This window comes from Danio rerio, chromosome 11 (genome assembly GCF_049306965.1).
Source record: "Danio rerio strain Tuebingen ecotype United States chromosome 11, GRCz12tu, whole genome shotgun sequence".
Classification (NCBI taxonomy): Eukaryota; Metazoa; Chordata; class Actinopteri; order Cypriniformes; family Danionidae; genus Danio; species Danio rerio.
Genome location: NC_133186.1, coordinates 47,498,854 through 47,510,000, shown reverse-complemented (window position 1 = coordinate 47,510,000; position 11,147 = coordinate 47,498,854). Strand labels below are relative to the sequence as shown.

The following is an 11,147-nucleotide window of genomic DNA, read 5'->3' as shown; positions in this document are numbered from 1 at the left end:
GTACAATAACTTAGTTGATAAATACTTACAATTAAATGGACTTTCACGGTATCTATATTTCCCATACAAAGAACTATGATATCTTAATTTAATACACCCCATACAGAAAAACAACAGACCAAATAAACAAACCCATCGTGATTAAACTCACAGCAATGTCTAGCTTAACATTTCTGAGCGTCCACACAGATAAACCGCAGTCCCCAGAGCTTTTCTCGAGGAGGGGGAAACACTGGAGAATCGAATTCAAGTGCGTCTACAGTAATGTCATCGACTGATCTCCAATCAGAGGAAACACCGTGGAGAATGAGAGAGTGGCTGCAAACTCCAGCACTGAACTCTGGGAAGATCCTACACTGGTTTTATTTCCAGCTGAAATGAAACGTCTGACCGCGGGTCCCACGAGGCCCGCTAGAGAGAAAGCGTCTGTCGGAGGAGCAGAAACACATCGGGCCGTGACAAGAACGAATAAAAGTCAAGATAATGTGAGTCTGAGAGTTTGCGGGAGAAGTAGGACAAAGCCTCGGACTCAAAGGTAGATCTGGTTCTGCCCGGCAACAGACGGACACAGGAGACGCTGATCTCAGACCAGCACTAACACTGCCTCTGTGTTTATTAACAATTAGGGATGATGCACCGATATCAAGTGGATTGTACAATTTTAATCACGAGTACCGATATTTGTTCACTGGTACTCTGAAAGAATGCAGCATTTTATAAATACTGGGGTGATTTTGAAGGGAAGCCCATCTGGATAAAATACTACAAATTGCAATTAGAGATGCACCAATATCATTTTTTAAAGATAGAGTACGAGGTGCATCCTTCCGATTTCCTTTATTAAAGAGCATGAGTACCGATATTTTTTATTGGTCTTCAGAATTTAATATATTTTATAATGGTTGGGGTAATTTTGTAGAACGTGCATCTCTATTACATATAATGAAAAATTACAACTATGCACCGATATCCTTTTTTAAAGATAAGGTACGAGTACCGATATTTTTTTATTGCTACTCAAAAATAATTAATTAATCTGTATTGACAAAAGAGATTTTGTAGGGGAGTGCATGTGGATAAAATATAATAAACTAGTGATGCACCGATATTCTTTTTTAAAGATATAGTATGAGTACCGATATTTTTTTATTGGCACTCAGAATGCAATATTTTATAATAATCTGGATGATTTTGTAGAGGTGTGCATATAGATAAAATATAGTAAAAAACTAACAACTAGCAATGCACCAATATTCTATTTTAAAGATTGATTATGGATACCGATATTTTTTATTGTTCATCACATTTTTTTTTTTTGCATTGATTATGGTGATTTTGTAAAGGTGTGCATCTCTGTAAATATATAAAAAATTACAATTAGAGATGCATCAATATTCTTTTTTAAGGATATAGCAAGAGTACCGATATTTTTTTGTTGTTACTTAATAAATAATTATTTTGCTCTGACAACAGGGATATTTTAGGGGAGCACATATGGATAAAATATAATAAATTACAACTAGAGATGCACTGATATCCTTTCTCATAGATAGAGTATGAGTACCGATATTTTTTATTATTACTCAGAATGCAATATTTTATAATATTCGGGGTGATTTTGTAAGAAAATGCATTTGGATGAAATATAATAAATTTCGACTAGAGATGCACCGATATTCTGTTTTGAATCTAAAGTACAAGTACCGATATTTTTTATTATGGATGCACCACTATCCTTTTTTTAAAGATAGAAAAGGAGTACAGATATTTTTCATTAGTGCTCACAATTCAGTATGTTATAATGATTGGGGTGATTTTGTAGGGGACTACATTTGGAATAAAATATTATAATTTGCAACTAGAGATATACCGATATTCTGTTTTAAAGACTGAGTACAAGTACCGATATTTTCTTTATTGGTACTTAGAAATATTTTATTATTTTGCATTGATTATGGTGATGTTATAGGGGTGTGCATCTCTATAACAAATAATGAAAAAAATAAATTTGAGATGAACCAATATCATTTTTTAAAGAGTATGAGTATCCATACTTTTATATTGGTACTTAGAAATAATTAATTATTTTGCACTTACAAAAGGGATTTTGTAGGGGAGTGCATCTGGATAAAATACAATACATGACAATTAAGAATGCACCAATATCAGTTTTTAAAGATAGAGTATGAGTACCGATAATGTTTTACTGGTACTTACAAAATAATTACTTTGCACTGATTAGGGTTATTTTTAGAGGTGTGCATCTGAATAAAATATAACAAATTATAACTAGAGAAGCACCAATATCTTTTTTTAAAAGATATAATACGAGTACCAATATTTTTTAATTGGTACTCAGAAATAACTAAATATTTTATAATAATTGTGGTGATTTTGTAGAGGTGTGCATCTGGATAAGGTATAATAAACAAATTAGAGCTAGAGATGCACTGATACCATTTCTTAAAAGAGAGTATGGTTACTGATTTTTTTTATTAGTACTAACAAACAATTACTTTGCATTAATTATGGTGATTTTAAAGGGTAGTGCCTCGATATAAAATATAATAAATTACAAGTTTTATTTTTTTTAATTAGAGTAGGTGTACCGAAATGTATTTATTGGTAACTATTTTATAATGACGGATGATTTTATAGAGGTGTGCATCTGGATAAAATCTAAATAAAGAAATTACAACAAGGGATGCATTGATATGCTTTTTAAAAAAAAAAAAAAAAAAAAAGAGTATGAGTACTAATATTTTATTATTGGCATTCAGAATAAATGTAATATTTTGCAATGATTACGATGAATTTGTAAAGGTGTGCATCATAACATTATTTATTTTTAAATTATGCACCAATATCCTTTTTTAAAAAAGATTATGAGTAACAATATTCTTTTTTCTACCTGCCAGGAATTTAATATTTTGTAATGATGGAGGCGATTTTGTTGGGAGGTGCATCTGCATAAAATTTATAGGGTTATTTATAGGGTTGGGGATATATATTTATATAATACAAAAAATGTATGTATCGGTCATACTTGGGAAAACTGACTCAACAATACCAAGTGTTTTTGGATGTGTCAGTTTTCCCAAGTATGACACAGTGAAACTTAAAAATAACAGTAACTCAAGATTTGTGCTACTTTGTGACAAACAGAAAAATGCATAAAACTAACACTGCCATATTAATTACAACAACAATATTAATTTAAAATTAATAATCTTTATCAACCTGTCACACAGTTGTCAAAAGCACCAATTTCCCTGAACAGTGTTTTACGAGTATTGGTGCATCCCCATTAACAACTTTCAGCAGATCTTAAACTTGAGTGTGTGTGTGTTTGCTTCTCTTCCTTCACCGCTGCTCGGCCTCATGGGACGCGACACTGTTTCAAACAGGAGGAAAAAAAACACAAAAACTAGAGTTAAGCGCTCAGCTGCGGAGCCCTTGTTGGATCGATCTAGACGGCATCATCAGTCGTGCTTCTTTTTTGCAGAAATGTGTTGCGATTACTTACAGACGAGAAAACTACTCCTACCGAGAGGTCGCGACCCCTCCCTACCTGATTTGCATATAGTTCAAAGGTTCACAAGTCACCACGACGACGAGCATAAGGAGGACACACGCGAGCGACTGCTCATTCTGGAAGAAAACCGTCAGGATTGGGCAGCAGCCGCGCACCGACACACGACACGTCAACGAGAACCACATCATCATCATCATCATCATCATCATCATCGGTTGTGGAAAGCTAGATATATTTATTTTATTCTTCAAGAGCGCTCGATACATGGCCTACAGAATGGCGGAAACACCACAGCCGACAGGAGAAGAACGCTACCATTGGTTACGAAAGCAATGCCGAGATGGACCAAAGACTGAGTTACAAAACCAGTTCACAGATTAGCCAGTCAGAGGAAGTAACTTCTGGTGATTCACATCGAGAATAAAAAACCCTGTCGTACAAATATACCTACAATGGGTTTGTTCTTCAAATGCCAGATCAGTGCGGTTTAGGAGCAGATCATCATCATCTTTGCGGATGTGAGCTTTAAAAGCAGATGTGCACCGTGTGTCGGTTTGGTTTGTTGAGATTTTCACAAGATTAGATAAAATGATGAAGTATCTAGTGCTGGGAGGAATCAGTGTTTCAGAGCATTAATGCTGCATCCACATCAGATCAGACATACTGCAAACATGAGCTCACGGGGAGAACGGACCATCACATCTTTGGAAACTTGTAAGCATTATTGCTGATGTACAGTTGAAGTCAGAATTATTAGCCCCCCTAAGTTATGAGTCCCCCTGTTTATTTTTTTCCTTAATTTCTGTTTAGTGGAGAGCAGATTTCTCCAGCATATTTCTAATCATAACAGTGTTCATAACTCATCTCTAATAACTGATTTATTTTCTCTTTGTCATGATGACAGTAAATAATATTAGACTAGATATTCTTCAAGACACTTCTAAAGTGACATTTAAAGGCTTCACTAGGGTAATTAGGGTAACTAGGCAGGTTAGGGGAATTAGGCAAGTTATTGTATAATGATGGTTTGTTCTGGAGACTATCAAAAAAAATAGCTTGAAGGGGCTAATAATATTGATCTTAAAATGGTGTTTAAAAAATTAAAAACTGCTTTTATTCTAGCCGAAATAAAACAAATCAGACTTTCTCCAGAAGAGCAAATATTATCAGACACACTGTGAACATTTCCTCAATCTGTTCAACATCATTTGGCAAATATTTAAAAAATAAAATAAAATTCAAAGGGGGGCGAAAAATTCTTACTTCAACTCTACATAAAACAAAGCTTTTTTTTTTGCATATATTTAAATGCATTAATAATTTGAATCATATTTGTATGTAGCAGATTTATTTTAAATCTAAGTAATAAAAAAGAAGAAAAAAATCAAAGGTGGGCGAATAATTCTGACTTCAACGGTAAATAAAGACACATCATGCAGAAATACTGTAGACTTTTCACAATAAAAAATGCATATTCACAATTTATGTATGAAGTATTTGCAAAATGTAATTCCTGACAATGTCATTTGCAACTTAAATATGTATTTAATTTGTTTGCATGAACATTTTTAGCTCTTAATGTTGTAACTGTGTGAATGTGCACATTTTATTGTGAAAAACATATTGCATGATTGCAATTTATTTAATATTTGCAAAATGTAATTTAATTGTGCACATACAATCAATATAAAATGATCTCTCATGACATTTCATGTTAAACTTTATTACTCTTGTGATTTTATCTCATGACTGTGGAGCGTTTTGGTGATTTCTCTCCTTAAAATGTGCTTTATAAATAAACTCTGATCTGATTTAAAATTACTAAAATGTAATTAAATTTGCGCATACAGATTTATTAATTACTAAAATGTAATCTTGTTGTACACTTGCAATTTTTAAGCCCTGAAAAGGTCATTTGTGCATGCACACATTTAATGTGCACATGCAATCTTCATTATTTTTAATATAAATATTTAGCAATCTTATTTTGTGCACATGCATTTATTTCAGAAATATTATGCACATCTTTTAATTCTTCAAATTTTATATATGAAGAGTTCAGATGCAAAAGTGCCGTCTGAAATTTCCATCGAAAATGAACATTTTTCTCAGCCTCCTTTGTTTATGTTGAAATATTTTACTTTCAAAACCAGGAAAAAGACCTGTTCTATGCCATAAAAGTAAAATTACCATACATACACACATGAGACTGATAAAAAAAAATCACTTTAAGGAAAATTTCAGACGTCATTTTAAGAATTTACACTTAGCTGATAATTGGTAATAAGCTAGTTTGGCATGCTGTCCCGGAAGAGAGCCCTGAGCTGGGGCTCCCTCCTGTTTGCGGGGCTAGAGGGGAGTTTGAGCTCAGGTAGATCAGGTAGAAAACCTCCCTCCCCCTGCTGCTTAAGGATTGCTATGAGGGTGTGTTGCTGGTGGAATTTGACTACGGTGCTGATTTATTTCAGTCAATTTACTTATGTCTCATGTTTTGGACTGTAGGAGGAAATCGGAGGACCCGGGGGAAAACCCAAGCCATCACAGGGAGAGCATGAACTCGGCACAGAAATGCCAACCGGCCGGGTAGAGACCCGATGCTCTCTTGGCATTCTTGCTGTTGGGCCACAGTGCTAGCCACTGGGCCGCTGCGCTGTCCTATAGAGGAAAAAGAGGAGGAGCGGGGGTTGAAGGGGGGATTCTTCAAGAGGACAACTAGGTAAGGTAAGATGCTTTGGTTATTTTTACTGAGTTAGGAATCGTCTGATTGGTGGTTCGTACATTAGCTTGACTCTGGGCCAGCCGTGTCAATCATAAGCACGTGATCCTCTCGAAATTACTTTATAAATAAACTTCACTCAGAGGTTTTTGCATCTAAACTCTTCATATGCACATATTTTAATTATTTAGTATTTCATAAACTTAAATACATAGTAGTGATGCAATAACTTGGTGTTATCAGCAATGCAGCAACACAGGTTGATTTTAGTGTTATGTGCGCTGCAACAAACAAACAAAAAAGACTCCAAAGATGTAACAATTAAATTAAATCTCATACTTACAGTAGCTCTGAAGAAATGCGAGTGCGGCATTGCTACAAGTTCACATCCTTTTCTTAAAGGAGAAACCAAAATTGGGCCAAAAAGGACAGAGAAATGTATGGGGGATATTGGAGCAGCGTTGCAGCATGAAGAGCAGCCGGAGCACATCGCATGTTTCAATCAGTGCAGATACAAGAGTCACTTCCCTGGCATTTCAAGAAAACAACCAAAAATAAAAGAAAGAAAGAGAGAAAAGAACAACAACAAATATAATATACCATAGAAACGGTTTACATCAAAAATATATAAAATCACACGTCACGTAAAAGGACTCAAACGCAGGCGATGCGGCCGCCTGGAGAATGTGTGTTGTCCGCTGAAACACGGAGCACGCAAACATCCAGACGCAAGCGGCGGCGGTTACGGCCTGCGTTCGATCGTCTGAAATCAGAAGATAAGAGCATCACATCCACGTCGTAAACAACACCGCCACCTCACCAGTACAAATCACACCACACGCGCTAGTCCACAGTTTTACGCGCCTAGTCACTAGAAAAAGCTATTGACTTCAATAGTTAAGCCACTTTTGGTACAATTGCAAAAGAGAGAGCTATCAAACAACTTTATAATTCTTCTTTTTTTTTTTAAACGTTTTATAAATAATGCAAGATACTCTGTCGTTTTTTTTCTTTATAAAATTCAAGACTCCACCATATAGACAAAGATTCTTAGAATACGTTACGCAATGTCACAGCAACAAAGTTATGGTAAAGCTTGTGAGATTTCACCAGTTTATGTCACCTGACGGTCCGACTTTCAGAGGCAGAAGTAAAAAAAAGATATAAATAAACAAAACCAACACAGAACATAAATATTCTTCAATTCTCAAGACGACGGGACTTGTGCCAAGCTCACACATCAAGACAATAAAGAAAAACAAGTCACAACCGCCGCATAACATCAACATGTTATTGCCTTGCCGATAAAAGCACCTCCTGTTCTGAAGCGGACGCCTGGAGCTCATAAACTGGTGGCAGATTCTGATATAGCTACCATATGAACAACATCAGCTGATTCGACTCCGCCTCCTCTCCTCACACCCCTCAGTGATTGGTCAGTGCATAAACGAGGCTCAGGTAAAGGAAGCTTCTCATTGGCTGATGCTCTCCCACCATGGAAAGCTCCTCCTTCAGTTCCACGCCAAAAGAGTTTGGAAGTCTGAACGGTTTAAAGTGTTTTGTGCCTGCAGTCCGTAAACAAAAGGACGGAAACATGGCGAAACAGTATATATATATATATGTATATATCCGACGAGAAAAGAAACACCGAACGCCATATAAAAAGTACAGTAAACACTGAATGATCACATATAAATAAAACACTTGGACCCCATGTGAAAAACACAATACAAAGTCGCCAATAATTGTACAAAATTACAAATGTCACAGCACACACACAGATCCACCAAGAGAGAATTTGGCTGCATGTTTTTCGCATTTCGTAATTTGGAGATGTTTTGGAAGCCCAAGTGAATCACCATCCGTGATGTGCTTTCCGTGTTTTGTGAGCCACATTAGAGAGTTTTAATGGGTGTTCATCGGCCTGCGAGAGCGCCTCCCACACCTGAAGCCTCATGCACTAGAGCTGCTTCCAGAAATCCAGGCATCGCCAATCTAGAAACCGTTCGACACGGAGTCTGAGACCTTACCAATTCATTGCGATTCTGTCTTGAATAGATTTTGAGTTCAGTTTTTACCAACAGATGGCGCTCTAGGCTTTAGTGTGCGGTTTAAAAGTGTTTTGCTGTTAAAAACTGGCCAACAGCGCCATCTGCTGTAAAAAACTAGCCTAAAGCACTATCTTCTGTCCAAAACTAGTCTCGAGCGCCACCTGCTGTAAAAATCTAGCCTAGAGCGCCATCTGCTGTCCAAAACTAGTCTTGAGCGCCATCTGCTGTCCAAAACCAGTCTAGAGCACCCTCTGCTGTTTAACACTAGCCTAGAGCACTTTCTGCAGTCCAAAACTACCTCAGAGCGCCATCTGCTGTTAAACACTAGCGTAAAGCGCCATTTGCTGTCTAAAACTAGCCTAAAGCGCCAGCTGCTGTTATACACTAGCCTAGAGCGCCATCTGCTGTCCAAAAATAGTCTAGAGCACTGTCTGCTATTAAACACTAGCCTAGAGCCCTATCTGCTGTCCAAAACTAGCCTAGAGCGCCATCTGCTGTCCAAAACTAGCCTAGAGCGCCATCTGCTTTTAAAACTAGCCTAAAGCGCCATCTGCTGTCCAAAACTAGCCTGGATCACTATCTGCACCTCAAAATTTATTCCAGAGAGAATCGCGATTGATTCCATAAATGTAAGAAACAATCCATGCATTCCTGGCTGCAGCTCTATGGTGCACTGACCAACCTTCTACTGTATGCGCTACTAAGACCTGGCGTCGGTCTTGGACTTTACTATGGTGATCACACTGGTGGCTCCCACCTTGCCAGGGATCAGGGGCCCGATGACGGAGGCCAGGGGCCCGCGGGGGGACACGGGCACGGCTGCGGTGGACACGGGCACCACCGGCCCTCGCGCCACAGTTCTGGCGAAGCTCTGCAGAGCCTCGTATTTGGAGCGCAGCGCGTCCAGCTCCACTTTCATACTGGCGTTTTCTGAAGCCAGCTTCTCCACCTCCTGCTGGAGCTCCGCCTTCTGGCGCTCCAGCTCCTCTTTCTGCGTTACGCGCTTGACTCGGCAGCTAGCGGCGTAGCCTCGGTTCTTGAGCGTCCGCCGCCGCTGCTTCAGCTGCAGGATCTCCTCTTTGGACAGGCCGCGGAGGTGCTGGTTGAGCTCGCGCACCGACATCGACACCAGCTCATCGTCCGTCAGACTTGTCCCGTTCTCGCCGGGCTCCCTCTTCACCTGACACACACACACATGGAGAGATCACTTAGAAATGTGCTGCAGTAAATCAGTAAATAAACACATGCAATGATGGGCTCTAAAATCAGAGGATTTCTGCACGCTCAGATTTGGTGTGGGCTTATGAATGGGTCGCGACCTCCACTAGGAGTCACCAAACACACTCTATGATGACCTATTTTTATGTGCATGACGGATTATCGCATTAAAAATGCTAAATGAAAACACCAATATGAGTATTACTTTTGAAAATGTGAATATGTTTATGCACATAACTCTTATAATTTTTTTGATAAGAAAAAATGGAGTTTGCATGTTCTCCCAGTGTTGGCGTGGGTTTCATCCGGGTGCTCCGGTTTCCCCCACAGTCCAAACACATGTGCGATAAGGAAAAGATTCCCAGACCTTTCAGCTCGCGACCCTTAAATGTACAATTCCAGACTCGCGACCCCTAATATCCTCTGAGGTGGTTATAAATATTCAAACCTTGCAACAGTGCACGCACACCAATACACCTAAATCTATTTTTGTTTCATTTTGGAGAACGCCACTCAGAGAACTTCCTCCGCATGGAGTCGTAGCCTTTATTGATGTAAAGGTGTCAGAAAGTTTGACCTGGTGCCATAGAATCAATCTGCTGCCTCTGATGCTATTGCTGTCTCTTTAATATAACATTATCACCCCAGGGGTCGCAATCCTGGAAAAAAACATAAAGGCTGATGCTTTTCATTTGCATATTGTTTTTTAATGCAACTATTAACTACTATTTGTTCTTCTGTAGGACATGGATAAACATGGTAATTCTAATAGTTTAATGAAATTAATTAGATTTTTGGAAATCACCAAGCGATTGTCTCGTAAGCCCCCAGAGGTATAAAAGAACTAAGATGAGGGAAAATTAATGAATCAATCAAAAAATGCACATTAGGGATTAGGGAAAACGATACCACTAATTATTTAAAATATTAATGTAATTTTTCAAAATAATATTCTTAAAAAAAAACATGTAAATAAATATATATATTAATATATATTAATGCAGAAGTGTGTGACTTGCGTGTGTTGAGTACGTAAGTTATCTGAAAGCCACATGATCACTCACGTCACGTTCTGCCGCAGATTGACGTCTTGTATACAATGCGTCACTGATAATCCTGTACACAGCGCTAAAACATTTAGTTATTCAGAAATTATTAAAATATCGATACTTTAAAAAAATATCGATACCAAATTAAAATCTTCTAAATATCGATACTTGAGCATCGATGTGCACATCCCTAATGCACATAAACTCTGCTGTGAACAAATTTAGAGACTTAACAGTGTGTGTGATGTGCTCTAGTTTTTCACAGTGTGTGTGATGGGACACATTCATGACTTTGCAGCATTTCCAGTACATTGTAAAACATCTGAAATGTTGTTTTGCTCTTTGTTATTTTCTTTTATCTATTTTTAAGTCAATATTACTAGCCCCCTTCAACACTAGATCTGCCAAGGGGGTTATTGTGACCGTTTTAAATGTTCAATTGAATAACTCTTGAAATAAAACACATATATCTATAATACTTTGACTTTTCTCAAATATGTGTATATTTCTTCATAACAGTCTTATTTAATATGTTATATATGTTAGGGTTAGTTTTTTTTTTATTTTTTTTTATTAAA

General features: G+C 37.6%; 1 protein-coding gene across 3 annotated transcripts in view; it reads right to left on the bottom strand.

Moving 5' to 3' along the window:
- mafgb (v-maf avian musculoaponeurotic fibrosarcoma oncogene homolog Gb) overlaps positions 1-11,147 on the bottom strand; it is a 36,065-nt gene that overhangs the window by 168 nt on the left and 24,750 nt on the right. For 2 of the 3 annotated variants that reach the window (XM_009306341.5, XM_005169422.6), the window contains one exon: positions 1-9,482. This exon is cut by the window's left edge and continues 168 nt beyond it. In XM_009306341.5, coding sequence (XP_009304616.1) covers positions 9,003-9,482 — 480 coding nt within the window. In that variant the 3' untranslated portion in view covers positions 1-9,002. 3 annotated transcript variants of the gene reach the window in all.